Source organism: Hydra vulgaris, chromosome 01 (assembly GCF_038396675.1).
Source record: "Hydra vulgaris chromosome 01, alternate assembly HydraT2T_AEP".
NCBI classification, from domain to species: Eukaryota; Metazoa; Cnidaria; class Hydrozoa; order Anthoathecata; family Hydridae; genus Hydra; species Hydra vulgaris.
In genome coordinates, this window is record NC_088920.1 from 14,330,364 (window position 1) to 14,348,559 (window position 18,196).

At 27.5% G+C, this 18,196-nt stretch overlaps 2 protein-coding genes and 2 long non-coding RNA genes across 4 annotated transcripts; 3 read left to right on the forward strand and 1 right to left on the reverse strand.

Moving 5' to 3' along the window:
- Positions 1-156: 156 nt before the first annotated feature.
- LOC136075128 (uncharacterized) lies at positions 157-14,797 on the reverse strand. The gene is made up of 5 exons (XR_010635700.1): positions 14,645-14,797; positions 9,111-9,385; positions 8,915-8,965; positions 4,782-4,805; positions 157-319 (listed from the first exon to the last, which is right to left on the reverse strand). It is a non-coding gene; the product is annotated as an uncharacterized LOC136075128 (long non-coding RNA).
- Positions 3,316-4,308, forward strand: LOC136075127 (probable serine/threonine-protein kinase Sps1). Its single transcript, XM_065787450.1, has one exon. The coding sequence runs from the start codon at positions 3,321-3,323 to the stop codon at positions 4,113-4,115; it is 795 nt and encodes a 264-aa protein (XP_065643522.1). The 5' UTR covers positions 3,316-3,320; the 3' UTR covers positions 4,116-4,308.
- Positions 4,940-5,691, forward strand: LOC136074983 (histone-lysine N-methyltransferase set-1-like). The gene is made up of 3 exons (XM_065787163.1): positions 4,940-5,131; positions 5,202-5,397; positions 5,626-5,691. Exons 1-3 carry the CDS (start codon positions 5,049-5,051, stop codon positions 5,689-5,691), a joined length of 345 nt encoding a protein of 114 aa, XP_065643235.1. The 5' UTR covers positions 4,940-5,048.
- On the forward strand, positions 6,059-7,210 carry LOC136075129 (uncharacterized). The gene is made up of 6 exons (XR_010635701.1): positions 6,059-6,172; positions 6,306-6,347; positions 6,480-6,521; positions 6,656-6,706; positions 7,007-7,058; positions 7,149-7,210. It is a non-coding gene; the product is annotated as an uncharacterized LOC136075129 (long non-coding RNA).
- Positions 14,798-18,196: the final 3,399 nt, after the last annotated feature.

Below are 18,196 nucleotides of genomic sequence, written 5' to 3' on the forward strand. Positions count from 1 at the left end.
TAAATTACTTTTCGCTATTATAATTCTTATTTCATTCCTTCTTTATCATAAAGAAGGAATGAGATATTCTGACAAAAGAGTTAAAAAATAAGTTAAAATTGCGACAATGAATACAAAAAAGATAATAAATAGAACTACAAATATTAAACTTACCAATTGTTTATATTTTTCATCATCATAATTTAAACTTGTATCTAATTTAAGAAGCTCTTCGACATCTGTGAATTTTTTAGGAACATTTTCTGCTGACTTTTCGTCATCCTCAGATCCATTTTGTAGAAAAGCTTGTCGATTTCAATTTGTTTTGTGAGAAGTTTCACTACAATATATTGGAAATCTTAAATGAAGTTAAAAAATAAAATTTTTGTATATTCTTGTAAATTATTACATAATTCTAGTCTACAATTAAAAGAAACTTTAGAAAATTTAGAAATGGTGTAAAATCATATTATGCAAACACAGCAATCATATTAATACAAATGCAATTCAAATATAATTTTTCCATTTTACTGACTCAAAAAGCAAATCAAATTTCTCACAAATCATAAGTGTTGCAAACAGTTGAAATTAGAAAGCAAATTTATACTAATTGCTATTTTGAACATTTTTGGGAACCAATTCTTTTTTCACCCGCAACATTCTTACAGCTATGCACCAATTGTTTTCAAAAAATATATATAAAAAGGTCCTCAAAAGATCAGCAGACTTTTTTTAATGGTGTCTTCAAATAACTTCTTAATATATTATTGAATAGCCTCATGAAATACCTTAAATTAATTTAAACCTAAAATAAATAGAAAAATAGCCATTAACTCTTACATTAGGCAGTATGATTGACATAATGTTAGTTAGCTAAAGGGAAAAATTTGAAAGCTTTATTCCCCGATATTTCAAAAATTAAACCCTGTTTCCCTGATTTTTTTTGTACCTGCAAACAACAATAATGGTGGATTATTTTTAATTATATTAGTACAATTTGGTATTTTTTCCAGCCTACTATTACTTTTGATATGTTTACCAACCAACTACTATTAACAATCATTTATTTCAAACTTAATATAAAGTTTATACCTTTAGCCTGTATGCAAAAATGCTGCTGCAAAGAATGTTTTACATACCTTCAAGTTTCTGTTTTACCAAGCCGAATTAGCTCCATCCAGACTTATGAGGTTCTTAATTCATGAAAGCATGTTTTACTTGCAAACCATCTCGCCAATAAAAAGTATTTTGGCTGTCGTTGATCCAGCATGATGACACAGTCTATATTCTTAATTATTTTCTGTCCAAACAGCTCTTTTATATGCTATTTTATGACCTACTATTATTTTAGTAACCTTAAGGGCTATCGCTTTTTAAACATTTGCGTCTGCAACTTTTAATTTTGATATTTATACATTAATAGAGCAAAAAAATATTTTTCATAATGTTTAAATTTTAATTAAAACTTTGACTTGAAAAACAAATTTGACAGCAAAAATATACTTGCAAAGTTTTTATGTGTATATTTATATTATTATTTCAATAGAAATAATAATTTATACAATAATCCAAATAATTCATAATTCTAAATTTTGTGCACAACTTTCCAAATTACAATAGAGAACCTTGGACTTAGCATTCCTGATATTTAAATAAATAAACTTGTAAACTTCGTCTTTTAAATTTTTTTAAATTTCATCAAAAAAATCAATAAACTATATCAGTCCTGTCTAATATAAAATAAAAATAAATATAAAATGAAAATAAATAAAAAATGACTAAATCTACTATAAGTCTAATTTTTTGTCTTAAATCATGCACATATGGAATTAAAATATAACTATCCTTTTGAGGTAAACAAACAACTTTACAAAGAATATCATTCTTTAAAATGTTCTTGCTGTCCATTTGAACTAATTGTATAAATATCTAAATCTCGTGAATCACATGGTTTGAGAAAAAGATTTCTCATATATGTCTTCTTAACAAATTTACAAGAAAAAAAATCACCAGCCAACTTTTCTTTTACACAAACAAAATCTCCATTTTTTAAACAGAACCAGCTATCTCTATTTTTAGAAGAGATTTTTATAAATTAAAAGCCTGTGATTAATTCTCTCACGGGCTTTCTATAATTATGAACATTTTTTAATAATTTAAACAAGTGGACTCTTTGCATTACAAACAAACTTTTTTAATATGTGCATGTGATTTTCAAATGAGACACTGAAAAGCAGACATTAAAATTAGATCTTCTTTTTGATGGTATACATCATCATGAATATGTATTAATGGGTGTATATTATTGTTAAAAAACTTTGACTATATATGTCAATAGACTTATATATTATAGACAAACCACTCCAGTAGCTGTTTGGCATACTCCAATAATTGTATACTTTTTATTAAATCAGCATAACACATAATTCTTATACCAATATTCAACAATAAGAAATTAATATAAACATTATTAAGAATTAAGATTATTAAGAATTCTGTTTAAATTCTGTGGCTTTCCATCTTTTTAGTTTATTTAAAGATCTAGGCTGCCTTGCGCATTCACTTGGCAGCTTCTAAAAGCTTCTAAAAAACCCTCAAAAAGATTTGATATCTTGTTGATTTGTGTCTGGGAGAGCCTGCATATTCTTGGACCTTCCTTTAAAAAAAAAGTAACTGCTTGACAACACCTAACATAACTAGAGTCAAGTAAGAAATTCTGAACACAAGAAATATTGTAATCAAGAAGAATACTTCTCTTTAACTGATAACCTGGGTAATTACCTTGGAAAAAGCCAATATCATGAGTACCAATATAATGAGTTGAATTTTCATATTGGCAGGAAATTAAAATGCTTGTAACCGATTAAAGACTGACATCAAAATAACATGGAATAACTAACGTCGAACATCTGACATCGATTCAACTTAAGATTTTGTCAGTTGATGTCGTCAATGAAAATCTAAATGAATTCCAATGTTAGATTGACATTGGGTGCCCACTGGGTAGCTAAGCATGCAAACTACGTCTAAGTTCCTTTCTTCTTGCATACTGTTCTCTTTAGACATATTGCGCTTAATTAAGAGGGGAAAAACTTCGACTATCTAATAAAAAGTACTAAATAAAAAAAGAAAAAAAATCCTTTTTTGAAAAATTTTAACATCGTTTTTAAAAATGTAATTCAAAACAACACAATGTAAATCAACGTATGTATAATTAATAATATAAAAAAGATTTTCTAAAAGTAGCACTGTAAAAGTTTTAAATTATTACTTTATTTAATAATACTTGACTCAAAGATATAATATACCTTTTAAATGCTTTCTCTTTTTAGGAAACCAAAATGAGCTTATTTACTTTTAAAAACAGTGAATTAGAAAAAAAAATGAGAAATTTCGAGTTGTCTGAACTGCCTCTAAACTTCTCTGATTTAATTGGTGAAGGTAGTTCAGCTAAAGTGTACAAGTCAGTTGTACAGAAGAAAATTGCAGCAGTTAAAGTTTTTAAAATCCAATTTTCAAAGAAACGTGTTTGGACGGTTTCTGATCAATTAAGACAACTCCAGCATAAAAATATCGTTCAATTTTATGGGTTTAGTTTACGCCCTACAGCTCTTTGTTTTGAGATTTGCTGTGTTCAACTTGATGATGTGATTGTACATTCGTTAAAAGATTTATTAAATATTCTAAATGAAAATAATTATTTCAAATTAAGTGAAAGGGTTGACTATATAACTCAAGCATGCCAAGGAATAGATTATCTTCACCAAAAAAATATCATACATCGGGATATCAAACCAAATAACATGCTAGTGAGTGGCACTTTAGAAAATCTCATAGTAAAAATTTCAGACTTTGGAGATATGACAACAATAAAAAATACAACAACAAGTAACACAACAACTGCAAATGGATCAAAATTAGAGGGTTTAACAATAAGCTATGTAGCCCCAGAAATTGCTAAAAAAAATACGAGTTTTCTTTCTGTATGGACAGATATTTATGCTATTGCTGTTTCAAGCTTTGAAATTTTATCTAACCTTAGCTCACCTTGGGAAAATTTACTGCCTTTATTAAACGATGTTTTCCTTCTCGATGCAATTAAAAACAATGAAAGACCAGATGTCAGCATATTATGAAATCTCTATCCTGAAAATGAGAAGGAGATTTCTTAACTTATTCACCTAATAACATTAGGTTGGAAAACATTACCAGAAGAGAGATTACCACTGGCAGATGTAAAAAAAGTTTTTTTAAATTACCAAGTATTTGTTTACTTTCATTTTCAAAAAAATATTTATTTTGATTTTTTAGTTTCTCAGAGAATTGACTTTAGTAAGTAGTAAAAGATTGGATGTAGAAAATGGAAATGTAAGTCACACTTTTTAACATTTTCTATTATTTTACGACTCATCCTTAGGCTTAACAAAATGATAGTATACAAATCTCTCCTTAGAATGAACCAGAAGTCATTATTGAAAATGTTCCTGACTCGGTAAGTGGTAGCAACTTTTAGCATACAACTTATAACTTTATCTCCTACTTCTTACAGCATATTATGTTTTGGAGCTAATAATCAATACATTTAATAGCTAATACTTTACAGTTTCATTTTTCAGCATGAAGACTCTTGTTCATCGAGAGAACCACATGTCACAACAATAACTGTTGAAAAAAAATCAGTATGTAACTCCATTTCCTATTATTATTCCTTATATTGTTTTTTACACATAAGATATTTTAATATTAAAATTTTTTAAAATATTTTAATACATTACCATAAAAATAAGATTTTTTACAATTACCATTTTAGCGGCGTCTTCCTCCAACTGAAATAGTAAAAAATTATATATCAATGATGACAGATCCTGATTTTATATACAAAAAATTTATTAACAAAACAAAAGGTCAGGAGATAACTTTAAGTTTGGAAAGGTAACATAAAAAGTATTTACAAATATTGTAAACATAACTTTTTGGTTTACGTAGGATATGGAGTTTTTGCATGTAAAAACATTCAAAAAGGAGAATTTATAGTTCAGTACAGGGGGGATTTATGCCTAAAGTGCGAAATGATAGAAAAAGAAAAAGTATACGAACAAACTAATGCTGGGAGTTATGTATATGACTTTATGCACAATAACATTGAATACAGGTAATAAACTTATCTTGTTTATTTCTATTTTGATATTAAAGGCATTATATTAAATCTTTTTAAATTTTAGTATTGATGCCACTTCTCATGAGGAATACTTGGCTCGGTATGTCAATGACTCCAAATACTTTCCGAATGCAGTAATGAAAAAAGTTTTAACTGAAGATCGAAATCCACATTTGTGTTTATTTGCATTAAAAGAAATCAAACCTAATGAAGAAATTGTATACTTTTATGGTGTTGATGGTTTAACGTTGCATGCAGCGGTAAGGTTTTTCAATTTGGTGATTGTAACGTATAATAAAACCTATTTTTTAGTTTCGGTATTACTCATAAAAGAAAAGAAAATTTGTATAACAACAAGAAAAAAAATTTTTAAATAGCAAAATTTTGTAACATTTGAAAACTCTACAGATAGATGAAAATATTATATAAATATTGCATAAATATAAAGTATTTGAAACAGTTTTAAAGTTTTGTTTATATACTTTAAGGAGTTAGAAAGGAAACAAGAGCAAATTAAGGAGTCTAAGGTAAATGATATTTTTCTAATTATTTGAGAATCTGTCTGTTAGTGAGATCAATACCATATAAACGTTTACTAAATATTAGCTACTAAAAAGTAACTGTATATGCACTAAGTAAAATTTGACTTAGTCGAGTATTATATATTATAGTATTATATAAATATTTTTTATATTGTAGAGTAATAAATCAAAAAAAAACAAAGCTGAAATAAAACTGGCACAGAAACAGTCGCAAACAAATCAAGAGTTAAAATTTAAACTTAGAAAAAATGTTGCAGAAAATCCTATATTTTTAATTAGTGATAAAAATCAAGTATCTTTTTTTATTACTACTTCTAAAACTTTTGTGCATTTTCAAATTAAATGGAAAACACAAATACTATACACAACAAGAAAATGAAACAAAAAATAATCAGTAATCAACTTTATGTAAATGCAAAACAATATCCTTTCTGTTTTTTAGAATTTCTCAGACTCAGTGAAGAAAGACGCTTCTAATGATGTTAAAAATGAAGTGAGTTAGTTCTTTAGTAAAAACAAAAAAGTAATTAAAGTATCAACTCTTGCATTGAGCATCTAACACTATTTCAACTTAAGAATCCCCTCATATTGATAGAAACTTTAAAATAGTATTTCATTTTTTTTAGAATTCAGCTTGTAATATTCTGAGTATGCTTACAGATGAATTTGTATAAATGATGAAACTTTTAATTTTTACTTTGTATTTGGTTCTTTTTAATGAAAGTTTAAGCCTAACTTTGACTTCAAGTATTTAGTAGTTTTGTTGTTTTTTTTATAATAAAATGATGATTAATTGATAGATTACAAAAGCTATCACTTCTACTTGGATAAACAAGTCAAATGTAAGAAAAAATATGTCTTTATTGTTTTCATTTTTTATATTGTTATCATATTAGTTTAAAAAGATGAAACACTGAGACACTTGGGTTGTATAAAATGCTAAATTATTATAACTTATTCATTCTAATATTTATAGAACCATTGTGAACCAGTAAAGAATGATTATGTCAACCAAAATACAGAGAGTGTGAGTATTTTAAATACAAAATAGTCTTGTTTTACGCAAAATATTTTTGTATTTAAAAAAATGATAAAAATTGGATCTATAAAACAAATTAAACTCTGAATAGATTAAAATTTTTAAAGACCACATTAATGACAATTCAAATAACAGAAAAATAAATGTGCTGAAGTTTTTTTGAGTTAATTAACAACTAAAAAAAAAAAGTTAATTATACTAAAAATATAATTGTCATAAGATAACTTAATTCAAAAATATTGCACTCTCAGATTTTTTTTAATAAAAAAATTTATGTTGATGATTTAGAATGAAGCTAATTCATCAGAAAAAATTTCATCAAACAAGATAACTGTCGAAGGTAAGTACTAGCACATATGAAAAAGATGAACGAACGGACTTTAAAAATAAAACATTTGAATTATTTTTTGTAAAATTTTTTTAAATTTAGACTTGGAAGTAATTGACTTAAGTGCTTGCAGCACATTACAAAACTCACATTTAGTAGAGGTTAAATTAATTTTTACCTTTTTTAAGCAATATATAAAGTCAGGGAAATTCAATCGATACTAAAATATTTTTGTAGGCATTATTTTCTAATAACTTAACACTGCTCTATCTTAATATTATTAATACAGAAAAGAGAAAAATATAATTTTTAAGAATATTTAATTGGAAAAACACTGCTTTCTATCGAAATGGTATAAAAAAATTTTTTTATCATTAATAAAATATCCTTTTAATTCAGATTGGAGCTAATTCTTCAGAAAAAGAGGAATTCTTATTGAACAAGTTTATTGGTAGAGGTAAGCTTGTTCATATAAGCTCTAAAACTTATAGATATGTAGCAGAAAAAATTTTCGTAAAAAGATTAAACAAACAAGGTTTTTAAAATTTAGACTTAGAAGAAATTGATTTCAGTGTTCAAACCATATTACAAGACTCGAATTTAGAAGAGGTTGAGATGATCTTTTTCCTAGTTTATAGGTTTTATTACTTACATTATTACATTTCTAGGTAATAGTTTAAATATTAAAATTTTTTCCTTACCTTACAAAAAAAAAAAATAAAAAAAAAAGTTCATATTATCAAACAAAATGTTTCAGAGTCGTTTTTATTAATAAAGAACAATAGTGCTAAGTAATAATGGACTGCAAATTAGCCCTAGTTAATTCTTAGTACAACTACCAAGAAAACCTTTTTGGAGCTATGAGTATATGCAAATGGTTGAGTAACTATGCAAAATTTCTTAAACAAAATGTTTACATTTTGTTTAAGAAAGATATTTGATTTTTAAGATTTTGATAAAAAACTTCTTCAATTCACTTGTTTCAAAAAATATATATTTTCTTTAGCCATAAACAAGATTTGTAAACATATTTCAAAATGAATTGAAGAATCCAAATTTAAATTATGAAAAAAATCAAAAAAAAAGGTGTGGGACAATGGAGGGTTAAATCTTTAAAAGTTGTAACTATATAACAATGAATTTTAAATTTCAGACAAATTTTGAATAATTGCTCTTCCCTTTGTATATTCATACCTCCAAAGGGTTTTCTTGGAAAAAAGCTGTAAACATTAAACTTGATTTTTACAGTCCACATTAATGAAAATTCAAATACCGAAAAAAAAATAAATGTGCTGAAGTTTTTTTGAGATATTTAACAATTGAAAAAAAAAAAAAAAAAGTTAAGTATAATAAAAAAAAAACTGTCATTCTTAGGATAATTTAATTCAAAAATATTGCACTCTATATGATTTTTTTTATCAATAAAAAATTCCTGTTGATGATTTAGGATGAAGTTAATTCATCAGAAAAATTCTCATCAGACAAGATAATTGTTGAAGGTAAGTACTAGCACATATGAAAAAGATATATGAACGGACTTTAAAAATAAAACATTTGAATCTATTTTTTGTAAAATTTTTTAAATTTAGACTTAGAAGAAATTGACTTGAGTGCTTGTAGCACATTACAAAACTCACATTTAGTAGAGGTTAAACTAATTTTTACCCTTTTTAAGTAATAAAATAAATTCAAGGAAGTTCAATCAATACTGAAATATTTTTTTACAGGCATTACTTTGACATTTTATTTAAAACGAAATAAGAACATTTAATAAAAAAGAACATTAAGAATTACAGAAAATTATTTGAGACTATTTTAATTTATTTCTATCAAATTTTGTAGAAAAAAATACGCAGAAAACAACCTACCAGAGTTTGCCCATTTTGTGGTGAGCTACATACAAAATTGAATCGCCACATCTTAAAGAAGCATAAAGATGAAAAGACATTAGAAAAAATCAACACAAAAAATAAAACAGAAAAAAAAAGAATATTTCAACAACTTAGAAAAAATGGCATTTTGCAATATAATAGAAAACAATTATCTGAAAAAAATCCAACTTACCTAAGAGAGAGATACTCTCAATTAGAAAAAGATCCAGTAATGTGCACTGGATGTTTTGGGTTTTATGCTAGATCATTTTTTAGAAGACATGAGATGAAATGCACAAAAGACTCTTGTGCTTCAGCTTTGTGTATACCATTAAACACCATGGATTCTGCATCACTAGAAAGTTATAGTGATGATTTTAAATCTTTTATCATTGGCAAATTAAGAGATGATGATATTGGACTACTCATAAAAAGCGATCCAACAATTTTAATGATTGGTTCTCGTCTCTATGATAAAATAAAAAGAAAAAAAGATAAAAGAACAGAAGTAAGAAGGTCAGTTAGGGCTGATATGAGGAGATTGGGTCACCTCTACAAACATTTTAAATCATTAGATATTCAATCAGTATTTAACAATTCAACTGATATGTTTCTCCGTAAGAACTTTACCAATCTAACAAAAGCAATTAGTCTTTATACATCATTTGAAAACAATGAACAACAAAAATCTGGACTAAAACAAGCTTTGTGTTATCTTGTTTTAAATGCAGCAGAAAAGCTAGTAGGAAACTTTTTAGCTAATGATGATGATAGTGTTGGAGAAGATATTTCAAATTTTATTAAACTATATAATCTGGAAAAAGAAAATGTCTTTGGTGATGCCAGTTATAATCTTAATAATAGAAGAAATAAAAAACCTAAAAAACCAGCAAACTTACCAGTTGAAAGTGATATTATTCTTCTAAGAAATTTTACTATAGAAACAATAGATAAACTAGTTAACGACAAGTTCATGATGTGGGATCTACATTCATTTGTTTTGTTAAGGAACTGTACTTGTACAAGGTTAACTTTATTTAATGCCAGGAGAGGTGATGAGCCAGCAAGGTTGCTTTTGACTGATTGGAAGGAAGCAGATATAGGGGCATGGGTTGATCAACAAAGAATTGAATCTTTTTGTGATGATTTTGAAGATAATCAGATGAAAATAACCTATCAGACTGGAAAAGGGAATAATCATCTTGTTCCAATTCTTTTTCCACTTGATACAATAGCAGCAATGAAAATTTTGTCTGACATTAAAATTCGTAATGATGTTGGAATTAAAAACAATAATCCTTATGTGTTTGCAAGTGGAAAAAGTTCTGATAGCCATTGCTCTGGTTGGCATGCACTTACAAGCATATGTGAAAAACTACCTTTAATAAATAAAACTAGGTTAAATGCCACTACCAACAGACATAAGCTGAGTACTCTTATTGCTTCACAATCAATGATAGAGAGTGACGCAACCTTTTTTATGAGCACATGGGGCACAGTGAAGCAATTAATAGAAATATTTACCAAGCTCCACCTGCCATCATGCAGCTCATCAAAACAGGAAAGCGATTGCAAACCATTGATGAAGGTAAAAATCAATCTAAGTTTTAACAAATTTAAAATGTTTCTTCTTTTTAAAAATTTAAAAAAATACCTACAGTTTAAACAATATGACATTAGGTGAACAAAGCACAAGTAATGAACCACAGAAAAAAACACAAAAGACAAGTTTTATCAATCATCCTCCAGAAAATAATGGTAAATATGCAATTCTTATCAAACCAATAATTTTCTTAAAATTACACCCAGGAGTTTAACTTAAAACAAAACAAATATCTATACATAAACAAATTAACTATTTTAGTACTTTTTATCATATATGTAACGGAAGTCGTAACAGTCGTAACATTTTATCATATATGTAACGGAAGTCTCAGAGCTTCTACTTTGTTACGACTCAGACAACTTTGTTTAGTCTCAGACAAAAGAAATAAACAGAAAATAACAAATATTTTATCACAGCATTTGTATTTAGAAATTTGCCAATAATTGTTTGAATTATATTATATAAACTTTTTAATAGGTATTACCAGTTCCTGTAAAGAATTCCAATCTTGTTTAAGAAAAATGACATTAAGTATGATTTTTTATGTTTATATATATATATATATATATATATACTATAGCATTGCTGTTTTAAAACATATTCATGAATGAATGCATACACCATTCTTCAAAAGAGATTATAACATAAAGTGGCATTAATGAGAAAAGCACAAGCACTTGCAGAATCTTATATATATATATTTAAAAAAAAGTATGTACCTTAAAAAATATCAGAAGCATCACAAAAACACATCATTTATGAATATTCAAATAATTTGACAATAAACATTAAGAATTTGAATATGCACAAACAAGAAGACATTTATAAAATTAAAAGGTATACAACACTAGTGACATATTTTCAAGTCAGCATATTATAATTCTCTCTAATATTTCCTTGCCTGTATTATTCACTATATAAAAAGCCTAAAGCTATTATTTACAATAATCAATTAAATGTTTAATAATTAAGCAACTGCAATTTTCAGCATCACTAATTGTTTTATTCGAAAAATTAGAAAATGTTACTTTCTTTTAAAACTTGATTTTTCAAAGAAACTCTATACTAGAACTTCATTGATATTCATAGTAAACAAAAACTTAAACACCACACTCATACGCATGATTCCTTGCTGCTCATCAGAATGTAAAAAAAGCTTCAGAAATTTGCCATCTTACCAAAATCTTGTAAATAGAATTACACAAAGTTGCTTAAGCAAAAGTTTACTTGCTGTTTTAATTACTCTATTTAATTATTTAGGTAAAAAGATTTTATAAAGAGAGAATACTAAACTTTTATTATTACTAGATAATGGTATTTTATTTTGAGAATGTTATGATCAAAAGCACTCAGTTCCTTTTGATTCTTTGCAGGCTTGTGTTAAATGACTATCCAGTAGCAAAATTTTTGTTAAACTGTGTATATATATGCAATAAACATTTCAATTAATTTGGACTTGAAATGATGAAATTTATTTTGTTAATTATTACAGAGGGTGATTTAAAAACGCCACTTTTTGAAACAGATGCGAGTGATTCAGATGATTCAAAAAATGAAATTCACAGAGAGAATGGTAACTATGTTTTTTTTTCTAAAACAAAATAGAGTAAAAAAAAAAAAAAAAAAAAAAAAAAAAAAAAAAAATAAATTTCAAACTTTTCGCATCAAATAATATAATAATTTAAATTGCTATGCATGCCATTTTCATTACTAATTAAATTACTGGAAATGGATCTTTTTCAAAAAATTGATTTCTTATGATTTTTCTAAATCATTTGTCAAAAGTCTTACTTTGCATTGAACAATACCTATAAGCGACTATTATAATAATATTAAAATATATTTAACTATATCAATTGAACTTTGTAAAAAATTATGCAAAATTATTTTCCCCAGTAATGCTTTTAATTTTAGAGAATAAAGCAATAAACAGAAACTATTGTCGTTGGACAGTTGAGTATGAAGGCCTGTTTTTTAAATGGTTTCAAAAATACTTGGAAAAAAAAGCTGGTTGGCCAGGTATTAGTTTTAAATAGAATATTGTTAGTATCTTAAAATCAATGAATTAGAAGTTTTAGCAAATTCACCTAAAAAACAATTATACCAATTTGGTGTTTATGTTACCTAGCAACAACTAGTTATAATGAAATCCTTCAATTAGGAGTAGTACAAATCATATTTCTATATTAAGTTAACTTGACTTTTATTGAAAAATCAGTTTTTAAACTTTAACAAATTAAAAAATGTAAAGCTATATTTTTATAAAATTTCTAACTAATGTACTTCTAAGAGTAAGCTAAATTTTATCAATAAACAAGCAATAAAAATGATATTTTTATTTAGAGCGTGATTACATAAAAAAATTTCAAGAACTCGTACCATACTCATACAAAACAATTAGAACAAAAGTAAACAACGAAAGAAAGAAAAGATGCAACTCAGTAACGCTTCGCAAAAAAAGTATGAACATCAGCGTCTGAGAATATCCTACTTCAGCATTTCTCTTTTTTTTCTTATGTTAAATATTTAACTAACAAACCCTTAAATTATATATATTAATAGTATTCTTAAATATTTCGATTTTTAGCCTATTTTGTTTTATTCCTTAAAATTTTATCTTTAAGAAACTAAATAATGGAGCATATTGTCATTTCCGCATATTAAAAATTATGTACAAATGAAACTAAAAAGTTAATTTTGATTAGTTAAAAGTAACTCTCGTTGTAACATGTTATAATCACATCTTACAAATGTTTCTCAACTAATTTTTTTTGTATTTTTATTCCCAAGATATGCATGTTTAAGGATAAACTATTCGGGAATGTTTCAGTTAAATATATAAGGAAATACATTTGTCTAAAGTAGCTAGTAACCATATTGTTACTCTGACCAATTAGTGTAGAACATATTTACGTTTTTTCGTAATAATTAATGAGTAAAATAAGCCAACATTTATTTTTTTTGTTTTATTACTTTAATTATGAAAAAATGCACATTTTAATATTTTCATCCTGCATTATGATAATAATTAAATATTAAATAAACTAAACTTTATGTATTACTTAGAACTTTTTGATAAATTTTTATTTTGACTTTGTTTAAAGACAATATTGTTTATTCTTAAGATGATGTTTATAAGCTTTAATTTACCAGATGAATGTACTTATACTTTTACTGCTATTGTGTTGTTTTTAGTATAATTTTATTTTGTGTTGTTCTATTGTTATTCTTAAAAGTAACCTATTTAAGCATTGTTATCTATGTGTTCAAGTAAAGCCTACTATATTTCTATATTTTTATTTGTTATTTTTGTTTTAATTCAATTCACCTCCCCAAGGTCATTGCAATCAAGGAGGCTACTTTAGATATGGTTACAACCCTCTCTCAACTTTATAACTCCGAAACACAAACCTTGACAAACAAGGCCGCTGCGCCGATAAACAAGTCGAGTGTGGTACTACTAGGGACATGGTGAGGATCGAACATCACAAAATAAAATTTTTATAAAAACAACCAAGGAGTTATTAGAGACTGGAGGGAAAACGAAGTTAAAATACATCATTTCTCAAGAAACAGTCTTAGTTGTAACATAATATTCTATTAAATACTGCGTAATTATCATAATTTAAAGTTAACTAATCACATTTTTTTTAAACAAAAATTATTCAATAATATTGTATCAAAACGTTATAAACAATTAATGCATTGCAAATAAAAGATGGAAGTTTAAAAAAATTTGTAAACATTATTTAGAGTTTGTTTATTGATATTTTTTGCTGCGCTTTTTGAACAACTAATAATAAATTTTTAGATAGGAATTTAATTAATAAATGTTTAGATAAGAATTGGTAGTATTTTTGCCGGATTTACGAAAAGAAATTTTATATTTCTACATTTAGAATATAGCAATTTGCTTTAAAATCCACCAAAAATACTCCGACACAAAATAAAATCTTGGAGGGATTTAATAAGTTCCTGGCCGAAATAACAGATTTAAAAAACGTAACTAACCAGTAGCTGGACAGGCAAGCAAAAAATAAAGTTCAAATAGGTTGTAGAGATTTACTAAAACTTTGATATTTATACCTATAATTGAGGGAGGCAAAAAACAATTACTTTACCTTAATCGTGATTTTTGTTTTAATTAACTTCTTGATTGATCTTTTATTTTATTAATCCATTTCGACTACAGCTTTCAAAGCTTACTTACTACGTTTTGAAATTTTCCATTTCTTTGCAAATTTTGACTTTGCGCCATTTTGACTCGCTTCTGGAATAATTATACTACAAAGTAACGCATTTTAAATCCATTTTCGGCTTTGTTCTCCCTCCAACTAAACCTATGTTCTCCCTCCAGCTACCTCCTTGAAAACAACTTAATTATTATTTAATTAATTATAAATAACATATGGTTGTTGTTTAGATATCTAAATTGCTAATAAATTAATAAAGAATTCTAAGTAAACTACTTATGATTGTACCATTTTCTCTTAAAAATTGAAATAAAAAGCATTCCTCGAAAATTGAATCTATTTTTTGAAAGTTTTCTTTTCATAGTAAAAAAAACTAAAAAATGTATACTTTTAAAAACTGTATAGTTTTTCTAATATCTTTTAAAATAATGATTTGGCTCTGATTTGAGTCCAAGTTTTTGTTTACCGGTACTGATTCCATGCAAGATTACATGATTTGAAGTTGTATAGTTTTATATTTTCAATATTTCAATAATTAGTTAATTCATTGGTATCGGCATTGATATCAACCTTTTCCCATCCATCGGCAACAGTATCGGCCAAAAAAGTGCTATCAACACATCACTACCAAATATACCGGTATTCGCCAGTACAACCCCAAAAAACCAGTAAAATGGGGATTTAAAAACTTTGTACGTTCTGTATCATCAGACATTATCAATGTTTTTTTTTTGTACTCTGGCTCCGTTAACAACCAAAAGTGCTCGGGTTCTTATGTGGTACGTAGATTAATCAAAGCACTACCAAGAAACCCAAACCTTAAGCTTTATTTTGATAATTGGTTTGCTTCAATATCATTGTTTCTTTCATTAAAGGAAAAGGGATTTTTAGCAGCAGCCACCCTTCGGTCTGATCGAGCAAAAAGTTGTCCATTGCCAATGAAAGAGATCTTAAAAAAACCGGAAAAGGTAGCCACAGTTTTCAAATTGGTTTGCTTCGATATCATTGTTTCTTTCATTAAAGGAAAAGGGATTTTTAGCAGCAGCCACCCTTCGGTCTGATTGAGCAAAAAGTTGTCCATTGCCAATCAAAGAGATCTTAAAAAACCCGGAAAAGGTAGCCACAGTTTTCAAATTGGTTTGCTTCGATATCATTGTTTCTTTCATTAAAGGAAAAAGGATTTTTAGCAGCAGCCACCCTTCGGTCTGATCGAGCAAAAAGTTGTCCATTGCCAATGAAAGAGAACTTAAAAAAACCGGAAAAGGTAGCCACAGTTTTCAAGTTGATACTAAGAGTGGCTTAGCAATTACTAAGTGGTATGATAGTAAGTGCGTTTAAACGATTACTAACTATTGTGAACCACAATCAGTTGGCAAGGTAAAGCGATGGGATCATAACATAAGAATATACATATTACATTAGGGATACATAAGAAGTTTGTTGAAATTAATTGCTGAACTGTTGTTTAGGAACATAATAAAATAATGGGTGGAGTCAATCCTTTTGATATGTTGATAGCACTATACAGGAAATCAATCAAAATAAAACAATGGTATCTCAAGACCTTATTTCATTGCGTTGATATAGCAAAAGTAAATGCTTGGCTCACCTATCGACGCCATTGTTATCAATTAAAAAGACCTAAAAAATGTCAACTTAGTCTATGACAGTTTACAGTTTCTATAGCATCTGTCCTTGTTAAAACAAACATCATACAAAAATCTGTTGGTCGACTTTCTTAAAGGAAATCTAATGTTGAATTGCCAATTTAGCAAAGAAAGCGCCCTATGCATTTACCAGCCGGCGATGCTCGGTTTGATAGCACTAGTCAATGGCCAGAACTTCGAAGCAAGAAGAACAAATGTTGTTTATGTAAAGGTAGAACAGAGAGAGTTTACTGCAAAAACTGCAACTTATGTCTGTGTTTAAGCAACGCCAAAAATTATTTTTATAATTTTCAAAAAAAATAAAGTGTCATGCAAAATCGTAAAATAAAATCTGTTACGGTTAGAATGGGGGAGGCAGGGGGAGTTATGCTATTAAGAGGTGACATTTAGAATATTTATAAACAAATTTTTTTTTTTAATTTTTTTCCATAACTTGTAGTTTTATTTAAAGGAAGTTTATTTGTACTATTTACTTTTATTCCGTAAATGTTCAGTGTAAACATATGGTTCACCGTTACAAAATTTTGAAAAAAATTCAATTCGCTTTTCCCGAAAAAACCCTTTGGAGGGATTAAAGTAGACACATTCCTGATTCCAAAAATGAAATTAACGAATTACTTCCAACAAAAAAAATTGCGATTTTATTCTATAAGCACATGACACAGAAATGACAGCACACATTTTTTTGTTGCATTTTTACAACTCATCTAATTTGAAAACTCTATAAAAATAAAAAAGTAACGCTAAATCTTCTTATGTGACTAATAACTTATTCTGAAAACATATTGAAGTAAATGAATTCTGGTCTTTGTTGGTTTTACATGTGTTTGCTATTGTAGTCCACAATGCACGTCTTCAATTTGCTACCATAGTTAGTATTACTTGCGTCTCTTTTGTGTCTTTTCCAGTGTTCAGCAAATGAGAGGTGAAGAGCTTTTGTTTGCTGCTCACTGTAAGGTCTAAGTGCAGTGTGCTTCATTTCAATAATTCTTTGATGTGAAAAAAGACTGCATGTACCTTGGGCGTCACTGAAACATTTGACAAGGCCAGAAATGAGGTTCGAATTGCATCAATTTTCACTGCATAATGTGGATCAAGCTCTTGTCTAAAGCAGGCAATCACAACTGCTCCAAATTTTCAAAGGGCATCAATAACAACAATGACTTGGAATGCACAGTCAGTTTCTGCTAGTTTTTGAAGGAGATAAACATTCTTCAAAAGCTTGTGACATTCATTGCCAGCAAATTGACATCCATGATGGGGTTGTGGTTGAATGCTTAGGAGTCTTGGTCAATCATCAGTTTTGGGCCACAGATAATGTTTGCAACCTTTAAGTCACAAGAAATAAAGAAGTTTGTAGAGTTGATTTGAATCAATGAAAGCAATTGTCTGATGTTTTCATATGTTTCTGACATGTCTTCTGCATCTTTATGATGTGGTGCAGTGAGCGATTGCTTGCTTGGGGGAGAGTGACAGGTCATTGCAATGAACTACAGTTTTTGACTTTTTGGTGTTTGAAGCTTTTTCAGTTGACACATCAATATCAGTTTGTGTGAAATGATCGGATAAATGTCTTCCAAAGGCACCAAACTTTGCATGAAAATTGATTTCAATAACTTTTGTTCTTTTTTGAACTTTTGTTCAATAACTTTTGTTTGCTGACTTGATTGATTGTTAATGCAAGTTTTTTATCACCAGAGTTTGACAAATTAGTATTCACCTGAACAGTGAAAAGGTCTTTCACTGCCACGATTGGAGCATTGTCAAAAAGTTTTTCGGCACTGGAAGATCCTAAAATATAAAACAATTAGTC

What these genes read in the sequence shown, in the direction of transcription:
- LOC136075127 (XM_065787450.1), top strand. Translation starts at nt 3,321, where the DNA reads ATGAGCTTATTTACTTTTAAAAACAGTGAATTAGAAAAAAAAATGAGA.
- LOC136074983 (XM_065787163.1), top strand. Translation starts at nt 5,049, where the DNA reads ATGATAGAAAAAGAAAAAGTATACGAACAAACTAATGCTGGGAGTTAT. An exon ending in CACAATAACATTGAATACAG is followed by an intron (nt 5,132 to 5,201) that starts GTAATAAACTTA and finishes TTTAAATTTTAG; the next exon opens with TATTGATGCCACTTCTCATG. An exon ending in GTTTAACGTTGCATGCAGCG is followed by an intron (nt 5,398 to 5,625) that starts GTAAGGTTTTTC and finishes ATATACTTTAAG; the next exon opens with GAGTTAGAAAGGAAACAAGA.